General features: G+C 37.1%; 1 protein-coding gene across 1 annotated transcript in view; it reads right to left on the minus strand.

Moving 5' to 3' along the window:
- IFT74 (intraflagellar transport 74) overlaps window positions 1–23,103 on the minus strand; it is a 102,282-nt gene that overhangs the window by 22,282 nt on the left and 56,897 nt on the right. Inside the window, exon 13 of the mRNA XM_032300014.1 lies at window positions 13,298–13,377. Within this exon, the coding sequence (XP_032155905.1) occupies window positions 13,298–13,377 (80 nt within the window). The remainder of the gene's footprint in view (window positions 1–13,297; window positions 13,378–23,103) is intronic.

Consider the following 23,103-nt stretch of genomic DNA (forward strand, 5'->3'; position numbering starts at 1 on the left):
CTATTTTGTGGTTTCTCAGTGAAGGATTAATATCTGAGTTGCCCATAAAGGCCATGTAGATGTAGGCAGTCCTAAGGTAGGGTAAAACATAATGGTTGTTACCAAATCTATCCTTAGATTCAATATTACAGTGCAGGACAAGATTGTAGATGGAAGGAAGCAAAATCAGTGTTATCACAATGAAATTGCAAGTAGGTAAGCAGAAGAGTCTACTGTAGTAGAATCAACAATGCGGAGACCAAGGGAGAGGAAAAGGGACACAATGGTATAAGAAAGGTAATTCTGGAGATCTCCTTGAATTCGGAGCATTTGATGTGAGCATAGTTCTACACTCATTTATTTATTTCATATAAATTTACTGATTATTTACTATGTGCCAGATAATGTAACAGGTGTTGGGATATCAAACTGAGTAACACAGTTTCCGCCCTATTCTCAAAGGGCTTACATTTCATTAGGTGTACAAAAACAAAAATTTACCATGCAACATAAGTGCTCTAACAGGTATGTATGACGTGCTGTAGTAGCCAGATGCATGAAAGTAGTTCAGGAGGACTTTACACAGGAATTATCATACCGGCAAGGTACTTTATCAGGTAACATGGGAATTTAAAAAAAAAGAGTAAAACATTTTCTTTTAAAGAATTTATACTCTAATAGAAAAGTACACAAAAATGTATACTCTAAATTCAGGCTTTTCTCCCCTCGAGTAGGAAAGAAGAAGAAGAAATGAGTATGGACTGTTACAAAAAGACTGGGGCTACATTAGAAAGGACACCGTTGCTTTTTGATAGTCTCTGCTATAGCCAGCAGTGGAGTAAGGAAGATAGGTTCTTTTTCCACTGCCAATAGGCTGAGCACCACCACAACTACCTCTGTCCTCACTGCAAGGAATTTCACCCAACACTTTTACTTCTCTGGCATCAAATGATGTTCTCCTGATTCAGGCTTTATAGGCTTTTATACTTTGAGAAGTAGTTCTGCCCCTACAGAAGGTCTGCTTAACATTTCCAAAATAGGCAGCTATTCCAATCTTCTCTCCTGATCAATATACAAGCATGTACTAGTGACTCCCCTGGCCTCAAGGCTCCCAACTCAGCAAGCCTACTGATTTTGGAGTTGAGAGGTCAACAACAAACAAAATCAGGGAGATGGGGCAAGACTTTTGCACATCCAGATTGTTTCTTAGCACTTGGGGTATTTGGGAAACAGGTAGTCTCCCAGTTCGTTCGTTCGTTCCTTCCTTCCTTCCCTTTCCTTCCTTCCTTTCCTTCTTTCCTTCCTTTCCTTCTTTCCTTCCTTTCCTTCTTTTCTTCCTTCCTTCCTTCCTTCCTCCCTCCCCCCACTTTTTTTTTTTGAGACAGGGTCTCATTCTGTCACCCAGGCTAGAGTGCAGTGGTTCCATATCGGCTCACTGCAAGCTCCACCTCCCAGGTTCAAATGATTCTTCCACGTTAGCCTCCCAGGTAGCTGGGACTACAGACATGTGCCACCACGTCCAGCTAATTTTTGTGTTTTTAGTAGAGATGGGGTTTTACCACGTTCACCAAGCTGGTCTCAAACTTCTGACCTCAAGTGATCCTCCCCACCTCAGCCTCCCAGAGTGTTGGGATTACAGGCATAAGACACTGCATCTGGCCTCAGTACCTCCTGCGTTTTATTATGTGTCATGGTTTCTATCTCTATTATCATTCTGGTCACTCTACCATGAATGGGCTCTAGTTTTTCTCTATCCCTTTCAACATATTATGCCAAGAAACTTAGGATTCCAAGAAGACCAACACTCTCCATAGTCTATATAATCATTGTTTGCTATGCAATCTAGAATTTCAGCTGTTTTCAAGCCTGTATCACATTAATTCATATTGAGTTGTTATAAAACCCCTTCTAACATTTTCACATATTTTAGTAGCCAGAACACTTTCTCCTCCCTGACTCCTATTTCAATTTTAATTAGTTGTGGGGTCTATAAAATTCCATCTTTTTGTATTCAGTCTATCTCTCCCATCTACTTTTTATATACCATTATTACAGTAAGCAGCAAGTTAGTAATATGCTAAGGATGAAAACCTTTATAATGATCTACTTCCATATCATAAATAAGTGGAAAATAACGAAATCTTTATAATTCTCTTAATGATGTTTTCTTTTTTCTAGCTTACTTTATTGTAAGAATACAGCATATAATACATATAAAATCTGTGTTAATCCACAGTTTATGTTATTGGTAAGGCTTCCATCCAACAGTAGACTATTAAGTCTTTATGGAGTCAAAAGTTATACACGGATTTTTGACTGCATGGTGCACTCAGTGCCCCAATCCCAATGCTGTGTTGAAGGATCAACTATATTTTAAGTTTTGACAGACAAGTTTCCTTACAGCTATGCAAACAAGGTCAGATAATTCTGTTTCTAAAGCAGGAGGCACTTTAAAAACTGTAATTATAATTTTCATATATTGTATAAATTGTACAAGTTTTATTAATTATCTAATTATATAAAACAAAAGGACTATGTAGAAGTTTGTTCCAATACAATACTGTATGTAAAATCATATAGTATAATTCGTGGCACTTGGCATGTACTAAACATAAGGTCCTTAATCATTTTCTAAAGTAGCAGTTATCAAACTTTAACATGAATCAGAATAACCAGGAGGACTTGCTGAAACACAAATTGCTAAGCCCTCTCCTTAGGGTTTCCAATTCAATAAGTCTGGGATAGAGTCCAAGAATTTGCATTACTAACAAGTTTCAGATGGTGGCGATGATCCTGGTGTAGACATAACATCACCATTTTAATGAAAGATACAAAGAATAGTTTAAACACTTTCTAGATTGAACAATAATAATTCATTCTTCTTCAGTATATCTATGTTGAAAAACCACAGAATAGCAATGGATGGATGCCATTTGAAATCTCAGATACCAGAAGATAAACCACTTTGCAATTAAATAGGTTATTTTGTACATACTGAAGGAAATACTGATGGGAAAATACTTTCTAATGTATGCTTTGGGAGAATAACTGCAGTAAAGTTATTCAACTTTCCTTTTATAAATTAACAGCATCAATAACAGTCTCTAATTAATATTTATGAGCATATTTTAAATTGACTGCTATTGTGAGTGTGTTTTATGTACATATTTACATACAAAAAACATTCATCTAATCCGCACAATTACCCTAAGAGGCAGGTACTGTAATTATCTCCATTTTAAAGGAAAAAACTAAGATACAGTCAGATTAAATAGCATAGATAGCATGTCCAAGATCAAACAGCACAGCCTGGATCTGAATCCAGGCATTCTAGTAACAGGACATGTGCTTTTAAACAAAATGATTACATCTTTAACATTTTTCATTTTACCCTCCATAATTAAGGTAAAGAAAGGCGCTGATGTAGGCTTTAGAACTCTGGGTATGAAGAAGTGTACTATAGACAAACCAAAGTATTATATTTTGTATTTTTACTACTTTTGAATGATACATATAAATTATACAGAAAGTTACAATGAATTAATTCAGAATTTAGGACAGTAATCCAATATTCCTATAGCATTTTGTGTATATTTCTATTATGATGTATTTACCACATTGTAGCAACTAATTATTTGTATGTCTTACATGGTATATTAATAATCACATGATGTTTGGTTTTACAATCAAAATCACATTTGGGAAAATACTTGAATCTGCAAAGTAATAATTTTTGCTAAGTAATAATGCCCAATAATCCCTTCTGCAGAGACATATGAAAGTGACTGTACTTTGTTAACTCTATTCGTTAATCCTACTGCGTATATATTAACAGATGTTCAGAAAATTAGCCCCACCTTGTGGATCACAGTAGTACTACAAATTCAGGCCTAACCATCAAAACTTTGGAACTGTCTCTACCTCTACAAAAGATAGATAGATTTTTTTTGTAGTGATGTGTACATTATCTTGACTGACAAAAACTAAAACACTTACCATAGCTAGCATTGGTAATGAACCACCTTTACATACTGCTTTTGGTTGTATAACATGATACAACTTTTGCTGGGAAGAAATTTGCAAACCAGTAAAAATTGTAAATATAAATAATATTCTATTCAAAATTTCACTTCTAGAAATTTATTCTGTAGAAATAAATAGACAAGTTAATAAACATGAATGTACTGGTACAGCACTGCTCTTAGGAGTTAAAAATTAGAAACTGTGTAAATATCAATGTGGATACAATGAATCCTATGTAACAACAATCATGGGGGTAGCTAATGGTTGTCAGAAGTGCTTAATATATACCAGGGACCTTTTTTTTTTTTTTTTTTGAGACAAGGTCTCACTTTGTGATCCAGGCTGGAGTGCAGTGGCGTGATTTTGGCTCACTACAGCCTCAACCTCCCAGGTTCAAGTAATCCTCCTGCCTCGGCAAGTAGATGGAACTACAAGTAGCTGGGACCACAGGGCAAGTGCACATCACCACACCTGGATAATTTTTGTATTCTTTTTTTTTTTGTAGAGATAGGTTTTCACCCTGTTGCCCAGGCTAGTCTCAAGCTTCTAAGCTCAAGCAATCTACCCATCTAGGCCTCCCAAAGTGCTAGGATTACAGCGTGAGCCACCACAACTGGACCAGGCACCATTCTTAAGTCTGACTTTAGAGCCCTAACATTGACCACTATGCTATACCACTTCTCAGAATAAAGTATACATCCTCATAGAGAAGAATGTATATTATATAGTTAAATGAAAAGACTCAAGCTCAGAAGAATTGTATATTAGTATTAGTCCATTTAAAAATATGTTTGTAAATGTATTTTAAAAAGTCTAAAAGCCTAAACATCAAACTGTAAAGCATGATTAACTCTGAAGCCTTGGATGAGGAGAAAGGAAATGGCTTTTTACTTTATATACTTTTTGACTGCTTGCATTTTTCATGTTAAATACATGCCAGATTCATATCTAAAATTACAATTAAAAATAAGTTAATCTGAACCTTTAAAATAATTTTAAGGACTTTTTAAAAAAAGCTTATGGACTTTTTTTTAAAAGCTGGAAAGGATGACCTCCTATGCACTGAGGCTAATTGCCCAGTTAATGAAAGCACATGAGGATGGTCATTTAAGGCAAAACACATACACACACATTTTTTAAAAATCAGTAAAATGATGTACCTTACAGGTGCTTAAACACTCAGAAATTCTAGGTAAGTAAGGTTTATGATTGCCATTTCTTGGTAGGGATGGCAGGTTGAACATGCACATCTAATTGTGATCCTCTTCCAAACCCCACTAAAACTATAGCAAAAAGAATTTTTAAAGGTATAAATTCCCAGGATATCTAAATAGGAGACAATAGCAATAAAATTTTGGAAGCTGAGGCGGGGCATGATGGCTCAGGCCTGTAATTCTGGCACTTTGGGAGGCCAAGGGGGGCAGATGATGAGATCAAGAGATCAAGACCATCCTGGCCAACATGGTGAAACACCATCTCTACTAAAAATACAAAATTTAGCTAGGCGTGATGGCACATGCCTGTAGTCCCAGCTGCTCGGGAGGCTGAGGCAGAAGAACTGCATAAATCCAGGAGGCAGAGGTTGCAGTGAGCCAAGATCGAACCAAACTCCAGCTTGGTGACAGGTCAAGACTCCATCTCAAAAAAAAAAAGAAAAAAACTGGAAGCTGAAAGCAGATGGACAGCTGGAAACTGACTTAGCAGACTTAAGAAAGTCTAAATCTAAGCCAGCATTGGGTAAAGTTTAGAACTACCATGACAAAAGACTCAGTATTTCTGCATAGAAGACTGATCACATTTTTGTGCTTTGTGAAAAGACTTTGAGATGTCTTACTTTTTTTTTTTCTTTTTTTTTTTTTTGAGACGGAGTTTCGCTCTTGTTACCCAGGCTGGAGTGCAATGGCGCGATCTCGGCTCACCGCAACCTCTGCCTCCCGGGTTCAGGCAATTCTCCTGCCCCAGCCTCCTGAGTCACTGGGATTACAGGCACACTCCACCATGCCCAGCTAATTTTTTGTATTTTTAGTAGAGACGGGGTTTCACCATGTTGATCAGGATGGTCTCGATCTCTTGACCTCCTGATCCACCCGCCTCGGCCTCCCACAGTGCTGGGATTACAGGCTTGAGCCACTGCGCCCGGCCTGAGATGTCTTATAATAGTAATGCTGTTCTTTATAGAATTTACTTAATTTAAGGGAATACATTAATAAAGAGTAAAACGCCAGGCACAATGGCTCACACTTGTAATCCCAACACTTTGACAGTCCGAGGCAGAAGGACTGCTAGAGCCAAGCATGTTGAGATCAGCCTGGGCAACAGAGCAAAACCTTGTCTCTACAAAAAAGTTTTTAATAATTAGCTGGGCATGGTGGTGTGTGCCTGTAGTCCTAGCTACTCAGGGGTTTATTTTATTTCATTTTATTTTATTTAGCTAAGGCAAGAGGATCACTTGAACCCTGGAGTTTGAGGCGGCCGTGGGCTATGATGTCACACCACTGTACTCCAGCCTGGGTGACAGAAAGACCCTGTCTCATTAAAAAAAAAAAAAAAAAAAAAAGCATTCAGTACGGGCTTGATTTAAGTGGAGCTTCTTACTTTGAAGAAGTTTAATATAAGATATAAACTCTCAAGTATTAATTCGTAGTAAGAATAAAAGACTTTATTCCTTAATAAAAACAATCTGGGTACAGTAACGTGGGCCTGAGTCCCAGTTACTTGAAAGGCTGAGGCAGGAGGACACTTGAACCTAGGAGTTCAAGGCCACAGTGAGCTATGATCATGCCTATAAATTGTCACTGTACTCTAGCCTAGCCAACACAGCAAAATTCATCTGTATTTAAAAAAAAAAAAGTTACTTGGCTATATGTTAGACGTAAGCCTTGAAGAGGAAAAGATCCTTATTAAAAACAGTATCCTTTGTTGAGTGAAAATATAAGCTACTACTGTCCACTTGGTGTTCTTCTTTACTCAGAGCAACAATACTTCTATTACTTTCCCTTGCTTATCCAAAAGCAACATTTTAAAAAGCAATAATTAAGCAAATATGCAATTGTTGGCACTTCAACTAAGAAAGGAAAAATCAGGATGGGTTCGGGCATTTTGGAAAGTAGCATGGCATCTGCCAGTAACACTCCACTTTACTAATGATGCAGAGTTTATAGCCAAATACTGACCATATGACTTTCACTAGAGCTATTTCTCACTGTTTCTAGTTAGCACACACATACATAAATTCCTTCCCTACTAAAATATAGAACAATGTACGCCTTTTTTTTTTTTTAGATGAAGTCTTGCTCTGTCGCCCCGGCTGGAGTACAGTGGCACGATTTCGGCTCATTGCAATCTCCGCCTCCTAGGTTTAAGTGATTCTCTTGCCCCAGCCTCCTGAGGAGCTGGGATTACAAGCATGCGTCACTATGCCCCGCTAATTTTTTGTATATTCAGTAGAGACAGGGTTTGGCCATGTTGGTCAGGGTGGTCTTGAACTCCTGACCTCAGGTGATCCACCCCCCTTGGCCTACCAAAGTGCTGGGATTACAGGCATGAGCCACTGCACCTGGCCAAACAGTGTATACATTTAAACTCAAATAAATTTGAAACCATTATAACAAAATTACCTGGTCCATCAATACAGAAAACCAATATAAGTGCTGCCTAGCAAATATTTAATATCACAGAATCAAATCTCCTAGCAGTTAAAAAAATATAACATCTAATTATAACAAAAATTTTCTGTTATGAGATTATTTTTAAAAATCACTCACAAGACCAAGGAATGATTTGACAGCCATGAAGCCCTTCTAGAACTGGTCAAAAGTCTAAGTATGAGCTCAAGTGTGTTATTGGTCAAAAGTCTAAGTATTTTCTCTGCTTTAATTTAGATTGCCAGAGTAAAAAAGGCTAAAATGCTTAATATCACACAGTAAACCATAATGACCTCTGAAGACTTGGATGAGTGAGAGGAGAAAGGAGATGACTTTTTACTTCATATTAACACATTTTTATACTGCTTGAATTTTTCACATTAAAAACATACCAGATTCATACATAAAAATCACAATACATTAATCTGAAGTTTTAAAATTACTAATTTAGTGAAAATTTTTTTGAAATTCACCATCACAAGAATAAAGATTTTCATAGAGTAGCCAAATAACTGTTAACTGATTTTATTTAGTTAACTTTGAGAGATAATTATTCAATGTAATTTTTGGCAAATTATAACATTAAGGACTTAATAAAATGAATAAATATGGTATATTTGAGAAAGTTGTAAAACAACAAGGTCACAATTAATACCTAGCGGAGAACACAATTGTATCTAACTCAATTTCTAAGGATGTCTTTGAATTTAGAATGAATTACATAAATATTTTAAAGTTTATGTGAAAACTGAAAGGTTGGATTACTTCCTGAAAAAAGCAAGACATATATAAACATCATTTATGGTTTATGTGCTTTCCTAAACAGAAAACCTACAAGGCAAAAGGTGGTCTACTTGGATTATACACAGATGCTGTTAATAGAAGAAGCCAGGTAGCATCTAAGAAATGAATAAAATGAGCCAAAGAGGAAATAAAGCCAAGGGGACAGAACTACATATGAACTAGAAAGACAAAGCAATCTGATTATTACCACTATCCTAAGGAACAGAGCATCTATAATCATGAGTCAAGGTGAGAAGTGGATATAAATAAACATCCACCACTTTACTGGAAAACATAATCCAAGGTAGGAATCCTCTGGAAAGTAATAAAACCTTTGCAGTCAAGCTCTCTCTGGGGAACAATGCATATCTACATCCTAAACCTAGAGAGACCAAAGAAGTAGCCAGAGCCCAATTTTTTTTTTTTTTTTTTGAAACGAAGTCTCACTCTGGCGCCCAGGCTGGAGTGCAGTGGTGCAATCTTGGCTCACTGAAACCTTTGCCTCCCGGGTTCTTGCAATTCTCCTGCCTCAGCCTCCCAAGTAGCTGAGACTACAGGCACACGCCGCCACGGCCAGCTAATTTTTTGTATTTTAGTAGAGATGGGATTTCACTGTATTGCCCAGGCTGGTCTCAAACTCCTGAGCTCAGGCAATCTGCCCGCCTCAGCCTCCCAAAGTGCTGGGATTACAAGTGTGAGCCACCACGCCCGGCCCAGAGCCCAATTTTTACCTTTAGTTCATTCTACAATTATTTTTCTGCTAAAATGTGAATTATTTAATTCATTTCACAAACATTTAATGAGTATGTATTTTCCCATACACTGTGTTGATGAAAGAGGTTACCAAAGTGCATAAGACACAGTCCCTGTAATTGAGGACTTAGCCAGAGAGAGAAGACAAAGACATAAATAGATGACTGTAATATAATGTGGTCCGTCCAGTGATATGTTTATACATAGTATGCTCTGAAAACATGGAGAGAGTTCACTCACTTAGTATAGCCTAGAAACAAATGAGGGAAGACAAAGTTATGCTGGATAAATGGATACCTGAGCTCTACCTTAAAGGATGAGAATTTGGTCAGCTGAAAAACAGAGGAAGGAACACTAAAGACAATGGGCTGGGATGATGGCTCATGACTGCAATCCCAGCACTTGGGAGACTACGGCAGGAGGCTCATATGAGCCCAAGAGTTTGAGACCTGTCTTGGCAAAATGAGAGACCCTATCTTGACAAACAATAATAATAATAATAATAATAATAATAATAATAAAAGCCAGGGGTGGTGGAGCTCGCCTGTAGTCCCAGCTACTCAGGAGGCTGAGGTGGGAGAATCATTTGATTCTGGGAGGTCAAGGCTGCAGAGAGCCATGACTGCATCACTGCACTCCAGCCTGGGCAACAGAGTGAGGCTCTGGGGGAAAAAAGAAAGAGAGAGAGAGAGAGAGAGAACAAAATAGTAAGAGACACAGGGTATACTATAAGCAGATTATTATTAGAATATAAGGACAGAGATGATGAGGGGTGGGAGTAGAGGCTGACAATACAGAGGCCAGATCATAGAGGACTAGAATGACATGCAAAAATTCTTACACTTTATGCTGTATATCATGTAACCAGTGTTAAGGACAATGACACAGAATAACATTTTATATGCATCATCCTGGCAGCATTTATGGGGGAAGAATCTGACAGGAGGCAAGACTGGAAGTGAGGAGACCAGTTAGGGAGGCTATTGCTAACTTGTTCAGGCAAGAAATAAGGAGGTCTTCAACTAACAAGTAACTTTATAACAAGTAATCTTTTAACAAAAACCTCCTGTGCTAATGTATCAATAATCTAGGATGATCACAGTGTAGCAGAACAAAAACCGAATGCATTAATATGTATGTACATACATAATATATAAATGCATATAAATAATAATTACATATCACATAGACTTATATACGTTATAAATGCCACTGTTATACTGCATTATAGATTATCTTTTCCCACATTAATAAAAAAGAACAAAGGTTAGAAAATAGGAAAATAGAAGTAAAAATTAAAAGCCTTCTACTTGTCTTAGAACTAGCAATTAGGCTGGGTGTGGTGGCTTACACCTGTAATCCCAGCACTTTGGGAGGCTGAGGAGGGCAGATCCCAAGGTCAAGAGATCGAGACCATCCTGGCCAACATGGTGAAACCCTGTCTCTACTACAAATACAAAAATTAGCTGGAGGTGGTGGCATGCACCTGTAGTCCCAGCTACTCAGGAGGCTGAGGCAGAAGAATTGCTTGAACTCAGGAGGCGGAGGCTGCAGTGAGCCGAGATCGCACCACTGCACTCCAGCCTGGCGCCTGGCGACAGAGCAAGACTCTGTCTCAAAAAAAAAAAAAAAAAAAAAAAAAGAACTAGCAATTAATAAACCGTTACCTCAAAATGTATTATTTTAGTGGAAAAAAATTAAATTTTAGAAATTTAGATTTAGGAAAAGGAAAATTCTTTAGAGCGTATCCTATAAGCATCTAAAATCAAGAACAATATCAGATTTCTCAGAATAGTTTTGAATATATTAATACAGAAAATCTAGAAACTAGATATACATAAATTAAAAGCAATGAAATGATTTAATAAAGAAAATAATACAATTTAAAAATACAAAATTTTGTTTAGATAGGAGAAATAGATCTCTTAGGTAAGAGATCTACTGTAAAACATGGTGACTATGGTTAACAATAACATAGTTTATTCTTGAAGATTAAGAGAGTGAATTTTGAACATTCTTACCACCAAAAATAAGTGAAATAATGCATATAGCATTCCACAATGTATACATATTTCAAGGCATCATATTATACACAATAAACATATACAATTTTTATTTGTCAATAAAAATAAATGTTATAAAAAAGAAAATGATATGACTCTATCTAGTCTTAACAATTTATTGTTAGCCTACCCCGCCTGGTGTGCCATTTAGTAATCATAAATCTTAGTAAAATAGAATAATTATATTCATTTTCCAGATGAGAAAACTGAAGCTTGGGCAAGTTTATTAATCCAATACTGGGACTTAAAGTCTGTCTGCCTTTAGATACCTTATTTAAAGCTACTAGCAGCCATGTATAAATTAAACTGTGTATTTCATAAGAATATTTTAATTTTACAAATACAGCTCTTCATATCAGAAATTCAAGTTGAGGCTTTGGCAATAGAACTAAAGCTTTGGAGTCAGAGAGACCTTGGTTTAAATGTAGAATTAACTATTTACTAGCTGGAGGAATCTGACTAAATTATATAGCTTCTCTGAGCCTCAGTATGTATAAAATAGGTTTACAAGGCTTTAAAATGTTCTTACAAGACTAAAAAGTGCCTAGCTAGGTAAGTAATCAATCAGTAGTGGCTAATGCTATTATTCATAAATCAAGAAAAACTATAAGACTGATATACCACCTTGAAAATTGAAGTTAGTTAATTTAGGAATAGAGAGACAGATGTGCTAGCTTACACCTGTAATCCCAGCACCTTGGGGGGCTGAGGTGTGAGGACTGCTTGAGCTCGGAAGTTTGGGACCAGCCTGAGCAACACAGTGAGACTTCATCTCTATTAAAAATTTAAAGTTTAGCTGGTTGTAGTGGCAGACATAAGTAGTCCTAGCTACTCGGGAAGCTGACACAGGAGGATCACTTAAATACAAGAATCTGAAATTGCAGTGAGCTGTGACTGAGCCACTGCACTGCTATGAATGTTTCCTTAGCCATAACAAGAATACATGTACATGTGCACACTGTTTATATCACACCTAACTCATAAGAATATACAGTCAATTCTTGATAATCCAAGAGCATATTAATTGGTTTACAGTTAAACTATGATTAAAGTGCTATGGGAAATCTACTTTTCTCTCTTATTAGGGGGAAGATTGTTAGGCAACTGATGCTCACCCTCCTCCTTTACAATGTAGCCGCACGCCCAAACCCCCCACCACAGTATTTCTGCATAGTCAAACCCCAAGCTCCCTCAGGTGTTCTGGTCCCTTCACTGGTTCTTCAAATTCCACTCCTGGGGAAAGCTGTGGAGGATCAGGTTAATCAGTGCTTGCTACCTCATTATGAGGCCTGGATGGGGAATTAATTCTGTCTGGATTATTTGTAATATTTATTATTTGATTTTCATCCCCTCTAAGGCTACTAGTTACTGCCATTAATAGTTGACTATATTATTTATAGTAAACAACTATTACTAGGAAGGAAGTACACCTTAGGAGGAAGTATGACCTAGAAATCTATTAAAACTGCTGGGCACGGTGGCCCACACCTGTAATCCCAGCACTTTGGGAGGCCGAGGTGGGTGGATCACGAGGTCAAGAGATCGAGACCATCCTGGTCAACATGGTGAAATCCCGTCTCTACTAAAAGTACAAAAAATCAGCTGGGCATGGAGGTGCGTGCCTGTAATCCCAGCTACTCAGGAGGCTGACGCAGGAGAATTGCCTGAACCCAGGAGGTGGAGGTTGCGGTGAGCCGAGATCGTGCCATTGCACTCCAGCCTGGGTAACAAGAGCGAAACTCCGTCTCAAAAAAAAAAAACCAGAAATCTATTAAAACTTTAAACATTTTACTTCTGTTTTTGTAAAAAAAAAATGCTTGGCAAAGCTAAATAAATTATTACACAATCATTTTAACTCATAAGTGGTCAGCTTAAATCATTGTTGTAATATTATTCATGTAGTATACATTTTAGTAGCTAAAGTTAGTAATATCAGAGAGAATTAAATAATAAACCCCAGGTAGTTAAACAGTCTCTGAGACACCAGTAATACTATATCAAAACTGCTAAGCATCTGTTAATCTACATTATAAAAATACCCAGAAGCATTACCTTGGTGTTCCTCCAAATCCATGTCAAGTTGTCTAATTTCTTCATTAAACTGATTCATCTTTTCTTTTATATCTGTTAACCTGTTGAAAATATTTTAATAATTTATGAAGGAAATGTAGACATTCAATAAAAACACTTAAGGAGGTTAGACATCTCTTCCAAGTTGCATAAACAATATTCAAAAAAAATGTCCTATTCTGAGGACAACACTATAATTGATGATATTAGGATATCTTTTCCAAGTTGCATAAATATTGAAAAATAGCACATCCTATTATGAGGACAATACTATAAATTTAGATAGAATCTTATCCAGATCTTTTTTAATGACTCATATTTGGAGCCCAAGTATATTCTGAGAACACGAGATTACCTGACTTCAACAGCAGACCCCTTCCCAACTTCGAGTTTGGCTTGTAGTATTAAGAAAATGAAAAATATTTAACAATATTCTTTTTGTAGGTGTCTATAAGCCAAATAAAGTTGGAAAATTAGTCTCAAAAATTAGAAAATAAGGGAAAATCTACCACTGGCAGAAAATTATATGGGTTAATTTTTTTTTTTTTTTTTTTTGAGACAGAGTCTTGCTCTATTGCCCAGGCTGGAGTGCAGTGGTGCCATCTCGGCTCACTGCAACCTCTGCCACCTGAGTTCAAGTGATTCTCCTGCCTCAGCCTCCCAAATAGCTGGGATTACAGGCGCCTGCTACCGTGCCCAGCTAATTTTTGTATTTTTAGTAGAGACGGGGTTTCACCGTCTTGGCCAGGCTGGTCTTGAACTCCTGACCTCATAATCCACCTACCTCAGCCTCCCAAAGTGCTGTGACTACAGGCATGAGTCACCACGTCTGGCCTATATGTTAAGTTAAACTTATAGTAAGTTTAACTGCTTTTAAAATAAAGCAGTTAGTAAGTTTAACTGCTTTTGATTGCTTTTAACATAAAGCAGTTAAACCTACTATAAAGCTACCATAACAAAACAATGTGGTATAAGCATCGGATAGACATATATATCAATGGACTAAAATTGTGAGTCCAGAATAAGACCATAGATCTCCAGTTAACTGATTTTTGACAAGGGTGCTAAGATAATTAAATGGGGAAATAGAAGTATTTTCAACAAATGGTGCTGGGACAAGTGCATACGCAGAAGCTAAGGAATAAAACTGGACTCCTACTTCACATCATATACATAATTAACTTGAAATGGATCAAAGATCTAAATGTAAGAACTAAATTACCAAACTCTCAGAAGAAAACATAGGCATGGTCTTCCTGACCTTTGATTGGGCCATAGTTTCTTAGATATGACACTAAAAGCACAAGCAACAAAAGAAAAACAGAAAAACTGGATATAATCAAATTGAAAACTTTTATGCTTCCAAGAACACCAAGGAAATGAAAAGATAACTCATAGAACAAGTGGAAATTTTTACAAATCGTGTATCTGATGAGACCTCTAACTAGAATATATAAAAAAAAGTTACAACTCAGTAATAAAAAAATATCTAGTTAAAAAAATGAGCAAAGGAACTAAGTAAATATTTTCCCCAAAGAATATGGCCAATAAGCATATGAAAGAAAGCTCAACACCATTAGCCAACAAACATATACAAATCAAAACCACAGTGAGACACTGCTTCATACCCATTAGGAATGGCTATAATAGAAAAAGATAATAACAGGTGAGGATGTGAAAAACCTGGAACCCTCATACACTTCTGGTAGAAATATAAAATAGTACAAATTCTTTGAAAATCTGACAGAATTCAACTGTGGATCCATCTGATCCTGGACTTTCTTTTATAACCATTTCAGTCTCGCTGCTTGTTATGGGTCTGTTCAGAGTTTCTATTTCTTCCCACTTTAATCTAGGAGGATTGTTTATTTCCAGGAATCTATTCAACTCCTCTAAGTTTTCTAGTTTGTGTGTGTAAAGGTGTTCATGGTAGGCTTGAATGATCTTTTGTACTTCCGTGGTATCGGTTGTAGTATCTCCCATTTTGTTTCCAATTGAGCTTATTTGGATCTTTTCTTTTATTAATCTTGCTAATGGTCTATCAATTTTGTTTATCTTTTAAAAAGAACCAGCTTTTTGCTTCATTTATCTTTCATATTTTTTTGTTTTCAATTTAATTGAGTTCTGCTCTGATCTGTTATCTCTTTTTTTTGGTGAGTTTGGGTTTGGTTTGTGCTTGTTTCTCTAGTTCCTTTAGGTGTGACCTTAGATTGTCTATTTGTGTTCTTTCAGACTTTTTGACATAGGCACTTAATGCTCCGAATGTTCCTCTTAGCACTGCTTTTGCTGTATCCCAGAAGTTCTGATAGGTTGTGTCACTATTACTGTTCAGTTCAAAGAATTTTTAAATTTCCATCTTTATTTCATAGTTGACCTAAAGATCATTCAAGGAGCAAATTATTTAATTCCTATGTATCTGCATGGCTTTGTTGGTTCCTTTTGCAGCTGATTTCCAATTTGATTCCACTGTAGTCTGAGAGAATATTTGATATAATTTTGATTTTCTTAAATTTATTGAGACTTATTTTGTGGCCTGTCATATGGTCTGTTTTGGAGAATGTCCCATGTGCTGATGAGCAGAATGTATATTCTGCAGTTGTTGGGTAGAATATTCTATAAATATCATTTGTTCTAGGGTACAGTTTAAATACATTGTTTCTTTGTTGATTTTCTGTCTTGATGACCTGTCTACTGCTGTTAATGGAGTATTGAAGCCCCCCACTATTATTGTATTGCCGTCTATCTCATTTGTTATGTCTAGTGGTAATTGTTTAATACATTTGGGAGCTCTAGTGTTAGGTGCATATAGATTTAGTATTATGATATTTTCCCATGGGATTAGTCCTTTTTATCATTACATAATGTCCCTCTTTGTCTTTTTCATTGTTGTTGCTTTAAATTGTGTTTTGTCTGATATAAAAAAAAACAGTTACTCCTACTTGCTTTTGGTGACCATTTGCATGGAATATCTTTTTCCACTCTTTTACCTTAAGTTTACATGAGGCCTTATATGTTAGGTGAGTCTCTTCAAGATCACAGATTCTTGGTTGGTGAACTCTTATCCGTTCTGCTATTCTATATCTTTTAAGTGAAGCATTTGGGACATTTATATTCAACAGTAGTACTGAAATGTGTGGTTACCATTCTATTCATTGTGCTAATGATTGCCTGAATACCTTGGCTTTTCATTTCCACTGTGTTGTTTTATAGGCCCTATGAGATTTATGCTTTAAGGAGGTTCTACTTCACTGTATTTTGAGGTTTTGTTTCAAGATTTAGAACTCCTTTTAACTGTTGTTGTAGTGCTGGTTTGGTAGTAGTGAATTCTCTTACCATTTGTCTGAAAATGACTTTGTCTTTGCTTCATTTACTACGTTTAGTTTTGCTGGATACAAAATTCTTGGCTAATAATTACATTGTTTAAGGAGTCTAAAGATAGGACCCCAATCTCTTCTAGCTTGTAGGGTTTCTGCTGAGAAATCTGCTATTAATCTGTTAGGTTTTCCTTTATAAGTTACCTGATGCTTTTGCCTCACAGCTCTTAAGATTCTTTCCTTTGTCTTGACTTTAGATAACCTTATGATTATGTGCCTCGGTGATGATGTTTTTGTGATGCATTTCCCAAGTGTTCTTTGACATTCTTGTATTTGATGTCTACATCTCTAGGAAGGCTAGGGAAGTTTCCCTTGATTATTCCCTCAAATACATTTTCCAAGCTTATAGATTCCTCTTCTTCTTCAAGAACACCAATTATTATTAGGTTTGGCCATTTAACAGAATCCCAAACTTTTTGGAGGCTTTGTGCTTTTTTTTAAAATTCTTTTTTTGTCTCTGTTAGATTGGGTTATTTCAAAAGCCTTGTCTTTGAGCTCTGAAGTTCTTTCTTCTACTTATTTGATTCTATTGTTGAAACTTTCCATTGTATGTTGCATTTCTCTAAGTTTGTCTTTCATTTCCAGAAGTGTGATTCTTTTTTTATTTATGTTACTCATTTCTCTAGAGAATTTTTTCATCCATATCCTGTATTTTAAATTTAGTTAAGTTCGTTTTCACCTTTCTCTGCTGGATCCTTGACTAACTTAATAATTGACCTTCTGAATTCATTTTCTGTCAATTGAGAGATTTCTTATGGGTCTGGTTCCATTGCTGGTGAGCTAATGTGATCTTTTGGAAATGTTATAGAACCTTGTTTTATCATATTACCAGAACTGTTTTTCTGGTTCCTTCTCATTTGGGTAGACTATGACAGAAGAAAGATCTAGGACTCAAGAGCTGCTTTTCAGATTGTTTTGTTCCATGGGGTGATTCCTTCATGTGGTGTTCTCCCCCTTCCCCTAGGGATAGGGCCTCCTGAGAGCCAGACTGCAGTGATTGTCATTGCTCTTCTGGGTCTAGCCACCCACCAGAGCTACTGGGCTTTGGGTTTGTACTGGGGAGGGTCTGCAAAGAGTCCTGTGATGTGATCTGTCTTCAGGGTCTCAGCTGTGAACACCAGCACCTGCTCTGGTGGAGACAGCTAAAGAGTGAAGTGGATTCTGTGAGAGTCCTTGGTTGTAGTCTTGTTTAGTGCACTGGTTTTATTGAAGGCTGGTTATGCTGACAGTGAAGCTGTCAACTGAACAGACTCAGGACACCTGGTTAGTGTGGATGTTACAGGCAGTGGAATTAGCTGTTGTTTTCTCCTTCCTTGGGGCAGGATTGTTCTGTTATGAATTGCTGTAATGATTTGTATTGGTTGGCCTCTAGCCAGGAGGTGGCACTTTCAAGAGGGCATCAGCTATAGTGGTATGGGTGGACACAAGGTTGCCCTAAGGTCACCTGAATAAATATTTGTGTTTCTCAGGTGATGGGTGGGGCCACAGAGCTGTTACAAGTTTAGGTCTTTTGTCTTTGACTATAAGGGCAGGTAAAGAAAGACTATCAGGTGGGGACAGGGTTAGGAACATTAGAGCTCAGAGTTTCCTTTGATGGGGCTGCCTGTGGCCAATGTGGATGATGAAAGGGGCGGTTTCAGGCCAATGGAGTTATGTTTCGAGGAAGATTATGGCAGCCTCTGCTGCTGATCTTGCTGAAACTATTCCTGAGGATAAAGAATGGGGGAATCCTCCCTAAATCATTCTATGAAGCCAGTAGCACCCTAATATCAAAAGCAAGAATGAACATAACAACAAAAAAAGTATCAACTAATATCCCTGATGAATTTAGAGGTAAAAATACTCCAAAAAAAATTAGCTAACCACATTCACCAGCATATCAAAAAGATAATCCACCATGATCAAGCGAGTTTTACAGCAGAGATGCAGGGATGCTTTAACATACACAGGTCAAAGACACACCACATAAACAGAATTAAAACAAAAATAAAATGATCATCTCAATAGATGCAGAAAAAGCTTTTGACAAAATCTGGCATCCTTTTATGATCAAAATCCTCAGCAAAATCAGCACAGAAGAGACATATCTTAAAGTAATAAAGCTATTTATATGACAAACCCACAGCCAACATTATATTGAATGGGGAAAAGTTGAAAGCATTCCCCCTGAGAACTGAAACAAGACAAGGATGGCCACTGTCACCACTTCTATTCAACACAGTACTAGAAGTCCTAGCCAGAGCAATCAGAAAACAGAAATGAATAAAGGGAATCAATGTTGGTAAGAGGAAGTCAAACTGTCGCTGTTTGCTGATGATATGATCATATACCTAGGACACCCTAAAGATTCATCCAGAAAACTCCTAGATTTGATACGAGAATTCAGTAAAGTTTCAGGATACAAAATCAATGTATACAAGTCAGTAGCACTGCTATATAGCAACAGCAACCAAACTGACAAAGAAATCAACAACTCAATTCCTTTTACAATAGCTGCAAAAGCAAAATAAAATACTTAGGAATATGCCTAACCAAGAAGGTGAAAAAGCTCTACAAGGAAAACTAAACACTGCTGAAAGAAATAATACATGATACAAACAAATGAAAACATATTCAATGCTCATAGATGGCTAGAATCTATATTGTGAAAATGACCACATTGCCAAAAGCAATCTACAAATTCAACACAATTCCCATCAAGACAACATCATTATTCTTCACAGAACTAGAAAAAACAATCCTAAAATTCACATGGAACCAAAAATGAGCCTGCATGGCCAAAACAAGACTAAGCAAAAAGAACAAATCTGGAGGGATCACATTACCTGACTTCAAACTATACTATAAGGACTATACGGTCACCAAAACTGTATTGTATCGGCATAAAAATAGGTACATGGACCAATAGAACAGAATAGAGAACCCAGAAATAAAGTCAAATATTGACAGAGAGCAAACAAAAGCATAAAGTGGGGAAAGGACACCATATCCAACAAATGGTATTGGGATAATTGGCTAGCCACATGTAGAAAAATGAAACTGGATCCTCATCTCTCACCTTACACAAAAATCAACTCAACGTGTATCAGAGACTTAAATCTAAGACCTGAAACCATACAAATTCTGGAAGGTAACATCAGAAAAACCCTTCTAGACATCGAGACTTCATGAGCTGAAAGAATCTAAAAGCAAACACAACAGAAACAAAGACAAATAGATGGGACCTAATTAAACTAAAAAACTTCTGTACAGCAAAAGAAATAATCAGCAGAGTTAACAGACAACCCATAAAGTGGGAGAAAACATTCATCATCTATGTATCTGACAAAGGACTAATATCCAGAATCTACAATGAACTCAAACAAGTAAGCAAGACAAAAAAAAAAAAATTCCGTAAAAAAATGAAACGTAGGCTAAGGACATGAATAGACAATTCTCAAAAGGAGATACACAACCAGGTGTGATCCCAGCACTTTGGGAGGCTGAGGTGGGTGGATCACCTGAGATCAGGAGTTCGAGACCAGCCTGGCCCCAACATGGTGAAACCCTGTTTCTACTAAAAATACAAAAACTAGCCAGGCGTGGTGGCAGGTGCCTGTAATCCCAGCTACTGGGGAGGCAGGAGAATCACTACAGCCCAGGAGACAGAGGTTGTAGTAAGCCGAGATCGCACCACTGCACTCCAGCCTAGGGGATGAGAGCAAGACTTCATCTCAAAAAAAAAAAAAAAAAAAAAAAAAAAGAAGATATACAAATGGTCAACAATCAAATGGAAAAAAGCTCAACATCATCAATTATGAGGGAAATGCAAACCAAAACCACAATGCATTACCACCTTACTCCTACAGAATGGCCATTAATTAAAAAATTAAAAAATAATAGATGTTGGTGTGGATGTGGTGAAAAGGAAACACTTTTACATTGCTGGTGGAAATATAAAGTGGTACAACCACCATGGAAAACAGTATGGAGATTCCTTAAAGAACTAAAAGTAGATCTACCATTTGATCCAGCAATCCCACTAGTAGGTATCTACCCAGAGGAAACAGAAGTCAACATATGAAAAGACACTTGCACATGCATGTTTATAGCAGCATCATTTGTAATCGCAAAAATATGGAAACAGCCAAAAGGCCAACAATCCATAAGTGGGTAAAGAAAATGTGGTATGTATGTGTGAGTGTGTGTATATATTTATACTACTCAGACATAAAAAGGAACAAAATAATGGCATTCACAGCAACCTAGATGGAATCGGAGACAGTTATTCTAAGTGAAGTAACTCAGGAATGGAAAACCAAACATTGTATGTTCTCATTTATAAGTGGGAGCTAAGCTATGAGGATGCAAAGTCATAAGAATGATACAATGGACTCTGGGGACTTGGTGGGAAGAGTGAGAGGGGTGAGGGATAAAAGACTACACAGTGGGTAGAGTGGACACTGGTTGGGTGATGGATGCATCAAAATCTCAGAAATCACCGCTAAAGAACCTATCCATGTAACCAAATACCATCTGTTCTCCAAAAACTATTGAGATTAAAAAGATAAAATAAAGCTGTTCTAAATGTTCCTTAAAAAAAATCTCGGCAGGCACAGTGGCTCACACCTGTAATCCTAGCACTTTGGGAGGCCGTGGAGGGAGGATCACGGTATCAGGAGATTGAGACCTTCCTGGCCAACATGGTGAAACCCCGTCTCTACTAAAACTACAAAAAATTAGCTGGGTGTGGTGGTACATGCCTGGTACATGCCTGTAATTCCCGCTACTCGGGAGGCTAAGGTAAGAGAATCACTTGAACCCGGGAGGCAGAGGTTGCAGTGACCTGAGATCATGCCACTGCACTCCAGCCTGGTGACAGAGTAAGACTCTGTCTCAAAAAAAAAAAAATCTTCTCTTAGCCATAATAATATGGAAATTTGCTTACAGTTACAAATTAACAGAAAAAAACAAAACAAAACAAAACAAAAACATTAGTTTCTCAGTACCTTAGCTGGTATTGCAAAAGACTTAACATGGTCTGCAATTCAGCTGATAGTAGAGATTGTAATTCCAAAATTTAATTTCTAAAGTTGTAATCAGCAACAAAAACATTGCAATAGATATGAGAAACATTAAAAGGCAATTCTGTCATTGACTACTTATTAATTTACAACTTAGTTGATTAAAATTTAAACAATCTTGGCCGGGCATGGTGGCATGTGCCTGTAGTCCCAGCTACTTAGGAGGCTGACGCACAAAAATCCCTTGAATCTAGGACGAAGAGGTTGCAGTGAGCCAAAACTACACCACTGCATTCCAGCCCGGGTGACAAACTGGGACTCTGTCTCAAAAAAATAAAATAAAATAAATGAATAAATAAAATTAAAATAATTGGTATGCTTTCTGGTGACTGATAGTAAAATGATTGTTTTAAAAATTTCAAATAAATGTATTCAAATACAAAAAAATGAAATGTAAAATGGTAAAGCTGTTTTGGAAAACAGTCTGGCAGTTCTTCAAAAGTTAAACATAGAGAACACATGAGTCAGCAATTCCACTCCTAGGTGTATATATACAAGTGAAAACATGTCCATATAAAAACTTGTACATGGATGTTCACAGCAGCATGACAAATTAGTAAAATACTAATACATGCTTGGTATTTTATTAATTTTTACTTCCAAATAATATTTCATTAGCCTTAGTTTTCAAGGATCATCTATGAGCCTCGGAACAGAATAGAGAACCCAGAAATAAAGCCAAATACCGACAGCTGATCTTCGATAAAGCAAGGCTCACAGAAGACCCTTGAAAACACTGTGCTAAGTGAAAGCATCCTGCCACACAGAAGCACTTCTTGAATGATTCCATTTATATGAAATGTCTAGAACAGGCATGGCCAGAGCTGGGAGATGCATAAGGGAGGTGATGGTTAAAGGATGTAAGGGTTTTACTGAGCTGACTGAATTGTTCAAAAATCGACTGGGGGCCTGGCATACTGGCTCAAACCTGTAATTCCGGCTCTTTGGGGGGCTGAGATGGGAGGATCGCTTGAGGTCAGGAGCTGGAGACTAGCCCGGGCAATGTAGCAAGATCTCAGTTCTACTAAAAATAAAAATAAATTAGCCAGATATGGTGGTGTGTGCCTGTAGTCCTAGTTACTCAGGAGGCTGAGATGGGAGAATCGCTTGAGCCCGGGAGTTTGAGGTTACAGTGAGCTAAGATTATGCCACCTGCACTCCAGTCTGGGCGGCAGAGTGAGAGCTGGTCTCAAAAAGATAAAAGTAAATAAAATATAAAGATCATTGAGGTGATGGTTGCACACTTCTGTGAATATACTAACAAGCTTTAAATTGTTTAAATATGTCTATTATATGGTATAAAGTATATCTTAATAAAGCTATTTATTAAAAGTAATTATACTATGGAATG

Source organism: Sapajus apella, unplaced genomic scaffold (assembly GCF_009761245.1).
Source record: "Sapajus apella isolate SASKATOON/1434 unplaced genomic scaffold, GSC_monkey_1.0 scaffold42, whole genome shotgun sequence".
Classification (NCBI taxonomy): Eukaryota; Metazoa; Chordata; class Mammalia; order Primates; family Cebidae; genus Sapajus; species Sapajus apella.